At 42.8% G+C, this 14239-nt stretch overlaps 1 protein-coding gene across 3 annotated transcripts in view; it reads right to left on the bottom strand.

Annotated features, from left to right (window-relative positions):
- Nucleotides 1-13490, bottom strand: part of MCCC1 (methylcrotonyl-CoA carboxylase subunit 1) — a 35256-nt gene extending 21766 nt beyond the window's left edge. The window contains exons 1-7 of one of the 3 annotated variants that reach the window (XM_074963483.1): nt 13354-13438; nt 12279-12411; nt 4850-4896; nt 4242-4381; nt 3573-3668; nt 1660-1781; nt 587-734 (exon numbers count right to left, since the gene is read on the bottom strand). In XM_074963483.1, the coding sequence (XP_074819584.1) occupies nt 587-734; nt 1660-1781; nt 3573-3668; nt 4242-4322 (447 nt within the window). In that variant the 5' untranslated portion in view covers nt 4323-4381; nt 4850-4896; nt 12279-12411; nt 13354-13438. Of the gene's footprint in view, nt 1-586; nt 735-1659; nt 1782-3572; nt 3669-4241; nt 4382-4849; nt 4897-12278; nt 12412-12763; nt 12986-13353 lie in introns of those variants that run through there. The other 2 variants (XM_074963482.1, XM_074963484.1) reach the window with 2 other exon arrangements.
- Nucleotides 13491-14239: the final 749 nt, after the last annotated feature.

Genomic DNA, 14239 nt, shown 5'->3' with positions numbered 1-14239 from the left:
ATGGAAATCATTGAGAGAAACCTGGAGCTCCACCATGAAACTTTTATGCAGGTTCTTTTCGCGTTTCATCAGGGAGGTCATCAGGTAATAAATAATAGCTACACTGAAGGTATCAGGTAATAAATAATAGATACACTGAAGGTATCCAGGTATTTCTAAGAATCTATTTATGCAACATTCACAAACTTAAAACCACCATTAAAAAAAATAATCACAACAGAGGCTGTCATTAAACAATGATTGACTCTCATACAACTTCACCTGTACAACACAATCGGCCAAATGTTTTGCTAGTGTATACTGCCGGAGCTCCATTTAAGTCAATGGAGCTCTACCAGTTTATACAAGCAACTTGGCCCGATTGACCGAATAAAAGGAAAGCACAATGAAAGAATTCACAATGCTGTGCTGGACATTATTTTATTAACTTCAAATTAAAATAACTTGCTTCCAGTTACCTTACCGATAAGATTCCTTTTATAGAATTCAGTTACACAAAACAGAAGGGAGGCTGTAGCAGTAATGGACATGTATTAATAGCATTAACTGCAGTCAGGTGAAACGAGTTTGCATGAGTTTTCCTTACCTTTCCTCCACCCCCACGAACTGCTTTAATCATTACTGGATACCCAATTCTCCGGGCATGTTCCTTTAGACATTCGTCAGACTGATCTTCACCATGATAACCTTCAATGACAGGAACCCCAGCAGCAGACATTATAGCCTTGGAGGTGCTTCAAAAAAATATTTTTTTTATATTTAAAATGGCAACGATAATAGCTGTTTCTTACAAGAGGCCTCTGATCTGTAAACACTGCACGCATGCTTAACTTTATGCACGTGACTACTTCCATTTACCTCAATGGGACTACTCAGATGAATAAAGTTATGCTGGTGCATAAATGTCTTTCGGATAGGGACCCTAATTTGGTGTAGTTCAGCATCCACATAATTTTTTTTAGTCTTAGGAGCATAAGAGGAACAGGAATAGAAAATATTCACATAACACTAATTAAATCACACAGTACATTAATACACATTGTAAAATGATCCTCTATGCAGGTACCAAATTAATTCAGATAATGTGTTTTATGCTTGATTAATAATGTTGATTTATTTGTCAAAGGGTTAGTGATTAAGCAGCCCTTAATTTCCATCATTCTATTTATATCTCATGCTCTGGCAAATTTTCCTTTGGCCCAAGAATGTGGCATAGGCTTCTCTTCCCATCAACACCATTCAAGAACAGCTACACGTCACTGCAGAATCACAAGATGCTTCCTTCCACCACCATTGAGAGACTCTGAGTAGAGCTCCCACAGTGCTTCCAACCCTTTTTGACCCAAAGTGTAAAGATCTGGGTATTGAACCTAGGTCCTTCCGTAGGAATATGCAAAGCACTAATCCTAGAGGATCCTAGACCAGCCTATGCATGTAATTATTAAAATCTTACTAACTGAAGAATCTTGATTGTTCCTATATTTATATTCATCCCAGAACTATGAAAAGTTTGAAGCATTATACAATAGGTTATATAGAAAAATCAACAAAAATGTAAGGAGCAAAACAGCTAAGTAAAAAATCTTCATTAATAATGAAGACAAATCCACTAAACTGTAAGTTACACATTGAAATGAGTAAAAAATCAGAAACAGATACCTCTTAATACCCATATCTCTGATAGCAGATGAAGGAGGGCCTATGAAGATGATTCCCTCTTGTTTGCACAGCTCGGCAAACTCTGTGTTTTCTGAGAGGAAACCATACCCTGGATGAATAGCCTAAAACAGAAAGAAGGTTACCAGCCTACTTTACACCATGTAACCCGTATCACCCTAAAACTACAGGTTTATATAGAAGGCTTTGTGGGGGGAGGGAGGGAGGGAAACATGGGATGGAAGATACCATGGATAAAAAACATCAGTAACCAGGAATACAATTAAGAAAAACTAAAGGGTGGGTAGGTAGGTCGGTCGAGCAATTAAGTAATGGGTGATCAGTAATAATAAGAAGACTAGCAATTAATGGTTAATTTGAAGGAAACTTTTTATGTTGCTTCGTTCTTCTGTGGCTTTGTGCATGCTGTCTATTTAGCACTTGATCCTGCAAACAGTTACATCCATGAGTATAGTTAGGCCAGGCAGAATTTGATTTTTTAAAAATAATTTTAATGGATAATATCAATGTTTATTTTTAAGCATGTTTTTCTGTTTTATCAATTTAAATGTTCACAGTTGCAAGAAATTATAGAGGGGTGTCACGCAAGAGGGTGAGTCAGACCACTTTTTAATGATCGTAGACGTTGATTTCAAAAAGTTGAAATTTATAACCATTAAAACAAATTGTCAACATGACATCAAAATAAATAAATATCAGTAAATAACAGTAAATATCCTTAAATCAAATTCTAATAGGTTCTCAAGCAGCATTTTTCTTACTTTGCCTAGCTATAAATTTCAATTATTATTGACAGAAAAAATTTTTTTTTGTCAGTTTTTATGTGTTTGGTGAAATTGATGTTTACTGACATTTACCGATAAAAATCTGATCCCTCCAAGCCTAAGTATAGTTAGTCCTATGCAGAGTCCCCCTGATGTCAGTGGAACTCTGCTCAGAAGTAAATATATCTACAGGAATAATTAAATTGTGGGACCAAGCCTTTAGATTATAATTTCAGCAATCTGGAACAGGGAGTGGTTTTATTACTTGGGCCCAATCCTGCAAATATTTCCAGAGGAGAGTAATATTACTTATGTAAGTAGTCCCATTGAGTAAAGCAAACTAGGTATGTTTTGAGCTTCAAGTCCTATGTAAAGGGCTTACAACACTTTATGCTGCTTGGATAACATTTTCAAAAGTGCCTGATTGACCAGGGTGCCTAAGTCTCATTTTCAAAAATGACTTCAGGATTTAGGAGCCTAAGTCTTATTGATGTCACTTTTGAAAATAAAACATCAGTATTTTTGAAGGTGTTACCTTATATAAATAAAATAATATCTCATGCATATAAGCTTTGATCAAAGCAGACAACCTTTAATTTAAAATGTCATTATTTTAACTATAAAAAGAAAGCATCTTAAACCTACATTGTGAGGTGAAAGATACAATAAGCTGAGAACAGACACAAAGAGGATAATACTATGGCATGTGTTGTTTAGAACAAAACAACCTGCACCTTACATAAGAACGGCCATACTGGGTCAGAAAAAAGGTCCAACTAGCCCAGTATCCTGTCTTCCGACAGTGGCCAAGGCCAGGTGCTTCAGCGGGAATGAACAGAATAGGTAATCATCAGGTGATCCATCTCCTGTCAGCCATTCCCAGCTTCTGGCAAACAGAGGCTAAGGACACCTTATATGAATAAACATTTAGGGCACTTTCCTCAGCAATTTTATCTTTACTTTTTAACTCAAACCCAAAGGTTAAATTAGAAATTGAATTTTCCCATGTACTCAGAGGAACCCTTTAACTGTTCTTAAAAGGAGAAATACAGTTTTTCATAGGGAAGCCACAGTATAAGGCAGGCCTAATCAAAGTGCATAATTTAGGAGGGGCAGCGTAGTTATATTTACCTGTGCTGTTGATATTTTGGCCACTCGTATTATTTTTTCCATAGCTAAGTAGCTCTGCTGAGAGGCAGCCGGACCAATGAAATATGCTTCATCTGCCTATTGTAAAAGAAATATACATTACTATTGGATCAGGTATTAGACAACTGAAAAGCAAATTTAAACCTTAATTCGGGGGCCCATTTTATCATTTATAAAAATGCTAACAAACAATTTAAACTGTTTGCTCTTCAGAAAGGAACTCAAATGGATGAACTTAATTTTGTCATTTTTTATAGAAATAGAGACAACTGGCCACTAACCTGGACCTTTCTTGATTTTAGAAAGCGAAATTCTCTGCTGTTTTGTGATGTATTCAGAGGCCTAGAATAAAACTCAACATATTTTTCTTTGTGATTCACGCAGAATTTGAATCTAGGTCTTCAGAAGTGAAGCGCACTAGTCCACTGACACCTCTTTTGGTATTGATATCATTTAAGAAAACTCTTCCCCATACAATTTCATTTTCATTTAATAATTAAAGGCTTGATCCTGCAAACTTATGCATGCAAGTAACTTTATTCATCTAAGCAGCCTCATTTAAGTCAATGGAACTACTCATATGAATAAAATTACTTGTGTGCGTAAGTGTTTGCAGGATTGGGCCTTACATTTTTAACTAGTATACTTCACCATTGCGACATGCATGGAATTCTTGTCTGCATCACTGTAAACTGCTACAGACTTCACACCCATCTTTCTGGCCGTCCGCATCACCCTGCATGCAATTTCTCCTCGGTTTGCAATGAGGACCTTCTCTATGTTTCTTCTTTCTATTTAAAGAAGCAAAGTCAGGTTTTACACATATATGACCAATCTATACCTTTCCATGTTACATGATATGAAAATACTGTCACAGTTTAAATTATATTACAAACTTCTATTACAATCTTTAGTATATTATTTAAATACTTCATTGTTATTTTTTAAAAAAAATGACTGGCTATTACATGGATTTTGTACCCTTTGTATCTAAAAGAGTCTCTGAGGAAAGAAAATTACAAACATAAATATGACTAAAGGCAAACGAAATTCCTTAAAATCTTCATGACATTTCCAGGTGCTTCTCATTAGATCTAATATATGGAGTATTTCTTGGGAAATTTACTCAATTGAGCACTTATAAAATAAACTCTGACTTTCTAATTTTTCCTATAACTGATGTTCTTGAGTTAATTTCAATGTTATTAATGTTATTAACATATTTACAGCATATATGGATAAAGAAAATAGCGTAATACCTGTTGTTGAAGCAAATTTCAGGCATCTTTGTCCCCAAATCAATTTTCTGCACAAAATAGTAAACAAATAGAATTATAATAAAGAAAAAACATTAAAGTAGGGTATAACTGCGCTATTTGTATTCTTGGGTGCAGCAAGGTTACTACTAATACAGTTTTGAATTTTTTGATCACTTAGTATTTATATAGTACTGTCAGCATATATGAAGTTGTGTGCCAAACATAAAACAAGTCCCTCCTCAAATGAAGTTACATGCACAATAGATCACAATCCAATCAAAACAAAAACAGAGTGCTAAGAGGCATTAAGACTGGAATACTTTGAGGAATAGATTTTTTTAAAACCTTTTAAAGGACAGTGTGGTCAAAATGTGGTTATTAAACAGGAGGTGTTTCAAGGTACACAGCACCATGTTCAAGAATGTATGAAGTCCACAGAAAAAAGGTGAGGTGGAAAGTGGTGGTGGACTCAAGAGAGATGTTGCCAAGAGCGAAGAAAGAAATACAAGCAGGATAGAGTTATCAGAACTTTGGATCAAATACAGAAGTAGTTAGCAAGGCAAATTAGAGATATTTAGGTAGAGAATGTTATATGGGCAGAGAGACATTTTAAGTAGTACACTTAAGTGTTTTAATTAGCACATAAATTAAAATTTAGATTGGATCACTGGCAACAAAGTGAAAGAGACACACTTGGAACAGATTACTAGATCCTGGTGGTTCAACTTGGGCAGTGAGTTTAAGACATAACTTTGGTTAATAATCCATGCATTTGCTAAACCACATCAGCTAAGGGAAATGAACAAAATTTTGGCAATCCCCTCTGCATGTAATCAGAAACAGTGCAGAAAAGATATTCAGCCTCCAATCACAGACTCATAGAATCATAGACTTTAAGGTCAGATGGGACCATTATGATCATCTAGTCTGACCTCCTGCACAACGCAGGCCACAGAATCTCACCCACCCACTCCTGTAACAAACCCCTAATCTACGTCTGAGCTATTGAAGTCCTCAACTCATGGTTTAAAGACTTCAAGGTGCAGAGAATCCTCCAGCAAGCGACCCGTGCCCCACGCTACAGAGGAAGGCAAAAAACTCCCAGGGCCTCTGCCAATCTGCCCTGAAGGAAAATTCCTTCCCAACCCCAAATATGGCGATCAGCTAAACCCTGAGCATGTGGGCAAGACTCACCAGCCAGACATCCAGGAAAGAATTCTCTGTAGTAACTCAGATCCCACCCCATCTAACATCCCATCACAGGCCAATGGGCATATTTACCGCTAATAGTCAAAGATCAGTTAATTGCCAAAATTAGGCTATCCCATCATATCATCTCCTCCATAAATTTATCAAGCTTAGTCTTGAAGACAGATATGTCTTTTGCCCCCTCTGCTCCCCTTGGAAGGCTGTTCCAGAACTTAACTCCTCTGATGGTTAGAAACCTTCATCTAATTTCAAGTTTAAAGTTCCTGATGGCCAGTTTATATCCATTTGATCTCGTGTCCACATTGGTACTGAGCTTAAATAATTCCTCTCCCTCTCTGGTATTTATCCCTCTGATATATTTATAGAGAGGAATCATATCTCCCCTCAGCCTTCTTTTGGTTAGGCTAAACAAGCCAAGCTCTTTGAGTCTCCTTTCCTAAGACAGGTTTTCCATTCCTCGGATCATCCTAGTAGCCCTTCTCTGTACCTGTTCCAGTTTGAATTCATCTTCTTAAACATGGGAGACCAGAACTGCACACAGTATTCCAGGTGAGGTCTCACCAGTGCCTTGTATAACAGTACTAACATCTCCTTATCTCTACTGGAAATACCTCGCCTGACGCATCCCAAGACCGCATTAGCTTTTTTCATGGCCATATCACATTGGCGGCTGTGATCAACCAATATTCTGAGGTCTTTCTCCTCCTCTGTTACTTCCAAGAAATGCGTCCCCAGCTTATAACAAAAATTCTTGTTATTAATCCCTAAATGCATGACCTTGCACTTTTCACTGTTAAATTTCATCCTATTACTATTACTCCAGTTTACAAGGTTATCCAGATCTTCCTGTATGATAGTCCTTCTCTGAATTGGCAATACCTCCCAGCTTTGTGTCATCCGCAAACTTTATTAGCACATTCCCACTTTTTGTGCCAAGGTCAGTCATAAAAAGATTAAATAAGATTGGTCCCAAAACCGATCCCTGAGGAACTCCACTGGTAACCTCCCTCCAGCCTGACAGTTCACCTTTCAACGTGACCCGTTGTAGTCTCCCCTTTAAGCAGTTCCTTATCCACCTTTCAATTTTCATGTTGATCCCCATCTTTTCCAATTTACCTAATAATTCCCCATGTGGAACCATATAAAATGCCTTACTGAAACGGAGGTAAATTAGATCCACTGCATTTCCTTTGTCTAAAAAATCTGTTACCTTCTCAAAGAAAGAAAAGGAGTACTTGTGGCACCTTAGAGACTAACAAATTTATCTGAGCATAAGCTTTCGTGAGCTACAGCTCACTTCATCGGATGCATGCAGTGGAAAATACAGCAGGGAGATTTTATATACACAGAGAACATGAAACAATTGGTGTTACCATACACACTGTAATGAGAGTGATCAGGTAAGGTGAGCTATTACCAGCAGGAGGGCGGGGGGAAAACCAAAAAACCCCACCTTTTGTAGTGATAATCAAGCAGTTGACAAGTACGTGTGAGGAACAGTGCGGGGGGAATAAACATGGGGAAATAGTTTTACTTTGTGTAATGACACATCCACTCCCAGTCTTTATTCAAGCATAATTTAATGGTGTCCAGTTTGCAAATTAATTCCAAATCAGCAGTCTCTTGTTGGAGTCTGTCTTTGAAGTTTTTTTGTTGTAGTATTGTGACTTTTAGGTCTGTAATCGAGTGACCAGAGAGATTGAAGTGTTCTCCGACTGGTTTTTGAATGTTATAATTCTTGACGTCTGATTTGTGTCCATTTATTCTTTTACATAGAGACCGTCCAGTCTGGCCAACGTACACGGCAGAGGAACATTGCTGGCACATGATGGCATATATCACATTGGTAGATGTGCAGGTGAACAAGCCTCTGATAGTGTGGCTAATGTGATTAGGCCCTATGATGGTGTCCCCTGAATAGATATGTGGACACAGTTGGCAACGGGCTTTGTTGCAAGGATAGGTTCCTGGGTTAGTGGTTGTGTTGTGTGGTATGTGGTTGCTGGTGAGTATTTGCTTCAGGTTGGGGGGCTGTCTGTAAGACAGGACTGGCCTGTCTCCCAAGATCTGCGAGAGTGATGGGTTGTCCTTCAGGATAGGTTGTAGATCCTTGATGATGCGCTGGAGAGGTTTTGGTTGCTGGTGAGTATTTGCTTCAGGTTGGGGGGCTGTCTGTAAGACAGGACTGGCCTGTCTCCCAAGATCTGCGAGAGTGATGGGTTGTCCTTCAGGATAGGTTGTAGATCCTTGATGATGCGCTGGAGAGGTTTTAGTTGGGGGCTGAAGGTCACGGCAAGTGGACTTCTGTTATTTTCTTTGTTGGGCCCGTCCTGTAGCAGGTAACTTCTGGGTACTCTTCTGGCTCTGTCAATCTGTTTCTTCACTTCAGCAGGTGGGTACTGTAGTTGTAAGAACGCTTGATAGAGCTCTTGTAGGTGTTTGTCTCTGTCTGAGGGGTTGGAGCAAATGCGTTTGTATCGTAGAGCTTGGCTGTAGACAATGGATCATGTGGTGTGGTCTGGATGAAAGCTGGAGGCATGTAGGTAAGTATAGCGGTCAGTAGGTTTCCGGTATAGGGTAGTGTTTATGTGACCATTGCTTATTAGCAACCTGGTCCAGGCTGAGGTTGATGGTGGGATGGAAATTGTTGAAATCATGGTGGAATTCCGTAAGGGCTTCTTTTCCATGGGTCAAGATGATGAAGATGTCATCAATGTAGTTCAAGTAGAGTAGGGGCATTAGGCGATGAGAGCTGAGGAAGCGTTATTCTAAGTCAGCCATAAAAATGTTGGCATACTGTGGGGCCATGCGGGTAACCATAGCAGTGCTGCTGATTTGAAGGTATACATTGTCCCCAAATGTGAAACAGTTATGGGTGAGGACAAAGTCATAAAGTTCACCCACCAGGTTTGCCGTGACATTATCGGGGATGCTGTTCCTGATGGCTTGTAGTCCATCTTTGTGTGGAATGTTGGTGTAGAGGGCTTCTACATCCACAGTGGCTAGAATGGTGTTTTCAGGAAGCTCACCGATGGATTGTAGTTTCCGCAGGAAGTCAGTGGTGTCTCGAAGATAGCTAGGAGTGCTGGTAGCGTAGGGCCTGAGGAGGGAATCTACATAGCCAGACAATCCTGCTGTCAGGGTGCCAATGCTTGAGATGATGTGGCGTCCAGGATTTCCAGGTTTATGGGTCTTGGGTAGCAGATAGAATACCCCTGCTCAGGGTTCTAGGGGTGTGTCTGTGTGGATTTGCTATTGTGCTTTTTCAGGGAGTTTCTTGAGCAGATGGTGTAGTTTCTTTGGTAACCCTCAGTGGGATCAGAGGGTAATGGCTTGTAGAATGTGGTGTTGGAGAGCTGCCTAGCAGCCTCTTGTTCATATTCCGACCTATTCATGATGACGAGGGCACCTCCTTTGTCAGCCTTTTTGATTATGATGTCAGAGTTGTTTCTGAGGCTGTGGACGGCACTGTGTTCTGCACAGCTAAGGTTATGGGGCAAGTGATGCTGCTTGTCCACAATTTCAGCCCGTGCACGTCGGCGGAAGCACTTTATGTAGAGGTCCAGTCTATTGTTTCGACATTCAGGAGGAGTCCACCCAGAATCCTTCTTTCTGTAGTGTTGGGAGGAAGGTCTCTGTGGGTTAGTATGCTGTTCAGAGGTGTGTTGGAAATATTCCTTGAGTCAGAGACATCGAAAATAGGATTCTAGGTCACCACAGAACTGTATCATCATCAGGGGGTGGAGGGGCAGAAGGAAAGGCCCTGAGATAGGACAGATTCTTCTGCTGGGCTAAGAGTATAGCTGGATAGATTAACAATATTGCTGGGTGGGTTAAGGGAACCACTGTTGTGGCCCCTTGTGACATGTAGTAGTTTAGATAGTTTAGTGTCCCTTTTCTTTTGTAGAGAAGCAAAGTGTGTGTTGTAAATGGCTTGTCTAGTTTTTGTAAAGTCCAGCCATGAGGAAGTTTGTGTGGAAGGCTGGTTTTTTATGAGAGTATCCAGTTTTGAGAGCTCATTCTTAATCTTTCCCTCTTTGCTGTAGAGGATGTTGATCAGGTGGTTCCGCAGTTTCTTTGAAAGTGTGTGGCACAATCTGTCAGCATAGTCTGTGTGGTCTGTAGATTGTAACCCATTGTTTCGTGTTCTCTGTGTATGTAAAATCTCCCTACTGTATTTTCCACTGCATGCATCCGATGAAGTGAGCTGTAGCTTACAAAAGCTTATGCTCAAATAAAATTGTTAGTCTCTAAGGTGCCACAAGTACGCCCTTTCTTTTTGCGGATACAGACTAACACGGCTGCTACTCTGAAACTTCTCAAAGCAGATCAGGTTGGTTTGGCGTGATCTACCTTTTGTCCCAATTACCACTGATCTCAATATCCTTAACTACTTTCTCTTTCAAAATTTTTTCCAAGACCTTGCATGCTACAGATGTCAAACTAACAGGCCTGTAGTTATCTGGATCACTTTTTTTTCCCTTTCTTAAAAATAGTAACTATGTTAGCAATTCTCCAGTCATATGGTACAACCCATGAGTTTACAGATTCATTAAAAATTCTTGCTAATGGCGCTTGCAATTTCGTGTGCCAGTTCCTTTAATATTCTTGGATTAAGAGTATCTCAGCCCCTCAATTTAGTCCCATTAACCTGTTCGAGTTTGGCTTCTATCTTGGACGTGGTAATATCTACCACCATATCCTCATTCCCATTTGTCATCCTACCATTATCCCTAAGATCCTCATTAAAGACTGAAGCAAAGCATATGTTTAGATATTGGGCCATGCCTAGATTATCCTTAACCTCCACTCCATCCTCAGTGTTTAGCAGTCCCACTTCTTCTTTCTTTGTTTTCTTATTTATATGACTATAGAACCTTTTACTATTGGTTTTAATTCCCTTTGCAAGGTCCAACTCTACATGGCTTTTGGCCTCTCTCACTTTATCCCTACATGTTCTGACCTCAATAAGGTATCTTTCCTTGCTAATCCCTCCCATCTTCCACTCCTTATAGGCTTTCTGCTTTTTCTTTATCACCTCTCTGAGATGCTTGCTCATCCAGCTTGGTCTACAACTCCTGCCTATGAATTTTTTCCCCATTTCTTGGGATGCAGGCTTCTGATAGTTTCTGCAGCTTTGACTTGAAGTAATTCCAGGCCTCCTCTGCCTTTAGATCCACAAGTTCTTCAGTCCAATCCACTTCCCTAACTAATTTCCTTGATTTTTAAAGTTAGCCCTTTTGAAATCAAAAACCCTAGTCACAGATCTATTTTTATTCTTCCATTTAGTTTTAACTGAATTAGCTCATAATCGCTCGAACCAAGGTTGTCCCCTACAACCATTTCTTCTATCTGGTCCTCACTACTCGCCAAAACCAAATCTAAAATGGCATCCCCTCTTGTTGGTTCAATGGTTGAGTCTGGATGAGATGGATAGAAACCATTGCTTAGAATATGTCTACACAGCAACTAGACACCCGTGGCTGGCCCGTGTCCAGACTCAGGCTCACGGAACTCGGGCTCACGGAACTCGGGCTGTGGGCTATTTCATTGCTGTGTAGATGTCTGGGCTCAGGCCTGGGCTCTAGGACCTGGTGAGATGGGAGAGCCCCAGAGCTCAGGCTCCAGCCTGAGCCTGGAAGTCTGTAAAGCAATGCAACAGCCCCGTAGCCCAAGCCCTAGTTGGCTGGCAGAAGCCAGTTGCAGGTTTTTATTTGCTGTGTAGACATACCCTTAAGGTACCACTATGAGATATGTCTTAGTAATAACCCAAAAGAGATACAAAAGTAATCACTGGGGGTGGGTTCTAAAACTAAGCTTGATGTTTTATGTTTTCTTTTATGCGACCTGTTAAACTGTACCTAGTGGATGAACTGTACAGGGTTTGGAAAAAATCATCTTTGGTGAGGGGATTATTTGTCTTCACCAAAGAGAGCAAATGTTAATGTTTTATTGAAATGTATCATCTGTGGGCCTAATGGGCACATTACATACATTCAAAAAATAAAATACTTCTCTATATGAAACCCCCAATTTAATCAGTGTCCCATTTTATCAGCTGAAGAAAGTGAGAACGGAAAGACGCTAACAAGAACTCACTACACCACCGCCAACGTATGTGCTAGAACAACATGGTCACATGAACTACCTTCAGTTTTCTGCATGCACCTCCCTTTCCACAGTCAAACACACTTTTTAATGCAAAAGTCTGTTTTATTACCCTGTTATGTCCCATGTCCTGTCTACACGACAGCTGGAGGGCCTACATTCCAGTTCCAGGAGACATCTTCAGGCTAGCTTGGGTCAAACCAGGGCACCAGAAATAGAAGTTTCAGAGTAGCAGCCGTGTTAGTCTGTATTTGCAAAAGGAAAAGGAGGACTTGCGGCACCTCAGTGACTAACAAATTTATTTGAGCATAAGCTTTCGTGAGCTACAGCTCACTTCATCGGACGCATTCCTTTTCCACTCCATACGGCTAAATTCAGTGCCTTGCATAATGACAGGTTTCAGAGTAGCAGCCGCGTTAGTCTGTATTCTCAAAAACAAAAGGAGTACTTGTGGCACCTTAGAGACTAACACATTTATCTGAGCATAAGCTTTCGTGAGCGACAGCTCACTTGAAGTGTAGCCCTGCTGAAGCCAGCAGCAGGAGCTAGCCAGCACGCCAATGGAGTCTGATGCCATCCAAGACCCTAGGTACGTACTCAGGGTGGCTGGTCCCTCCTGACCCTGCAGCTACGCTTCCATTTTCAGCCCACGAGTTTGATCAGAGCTGGCCTGGGTAGGTCTCCTCCAGGTGGAACTTACACCCGCGACTACTTGCCTCTGCAGCCCCGAGCACCACTGGGCCCTGGCTCTTTACTGGGTTTCTTGGGCGCGACCACATAACGCAGCCGCACAGACCTTCTCACTGACCGGGTCTGCACCACTGCCGCGGTCATGCCCGGGGGGCCCGACCCCACATCGATACCGGGGTCAGGGGGCGCTGCAGGGCCAGGCCCTGGCCGCAGCCCGCCACCTGTCCGGAGCGCTCGGCAAGCACCCAGCGGCGGGGAGGCCTCCCCCGAGGGGACGCGGACAGAGCCGGAGCCCAGGGAGGGGGACTCCCGGCGGGGCAGCGTTCAGCTCTGGCCCGGCGGGCTGGGGGCGGGCCGCCCACCTGCCTTGTGGGTCCCGAGCCACGGTTGGGGGAGAGGGAGGGCAAAGGGCAGCCCCCGGGTACTACGCTGCTCCGGGCCGGGGCCGGGACGCCGGAGCCGGGACCCAGGGGCCATCCCCCGCGCCCCGCACTCACTGGTGCTGCAGCGCCCACAGGCACCGGCGGCCCCGCTCGGTCACCAGCACCGTGGCCGCCATGTCTGCGCGGGGACGGGAGCCGAGCGGGGTCAGACGAGAGCAGTTGGCACGCGCAACGGGCGCGGGGGCGGGCCCGTGTCTGCCAGCGCCGGGGGCGGGGCGCACAGGGCCGCTGGCCAGTGGCTGAGCGTGGGGAGGGGGCGGGGCCTTGGAGTAGCTGGGGGCCCGTCCTGGGCAGGGAGAGGAGAGGGGGCCCTCTGGTTTCCAAGTCCCATGGAGCCTGAGGTGGCTCAATTTGATGCATCCCAGAGCCATGCATTGCTCCCCAGGGGCCCAGCCCCCCCTAGCTCCAGGCACCCCCAGGCTGGCAGCTGGAGTCCGAACGAGGGACTGAACTCCAGGGCTGGCCTTGATGGGTGGAAACCCAGCCAGCCCCAGTACCTGAGAGCCCAGAGAGCGGCTGACCCATGCTAAGGGCTGGGTTCCCCAAAGAGATCAGTGCTCCATTAGGAACCAAACTACGTGGGTGGTGGGAGCTGAGCCATTTGGAAAATCTGGCTGTGGGTGCTGAGCCCTGGAAACCTGCCCCTGCTCAATCACCTTTTTCTGCAGAAAAGGACCTGGGGATAACAGGGGACAAGAAGCTGGATATGAGTCAGCAGTGTGCCCTTGTTGCCACGAAGGCTAATGGCATTTTGGACTGCATTAGTAGGAGCACTGCCAGCAGATCGAAGGAAGTGATTTCCCCCCTCTATTCGGCACTGGTGAGGCCACATCTGGAGTATTGCGTCCAGTTTTGGGTCCCCCCACTACAGAAAGGATGTGGACAATTGGAGAGATTCCAGCGGAGGGCAACAAAAATGATTAGGGGGCTGGGATACATG

Source organism: Natator depressus, chromosome 9, assembly GCF_965152275.1.
Source record: "Natator depressus isolate rNatDep1 chromosome 9, rNatDep2.hap1, whole genome shotgun sequence".
In the NCBI taxonomy this organism is placed as follows: Eukaryota; Metazoa; Chordata; order Testudines; family Cheloniidae; genus Natator; species Natator depressus.
Note: the sequence above shows the minus strand (reverse complement) of the source record. Positions and strands in the feature narration are given on the sequence as shown.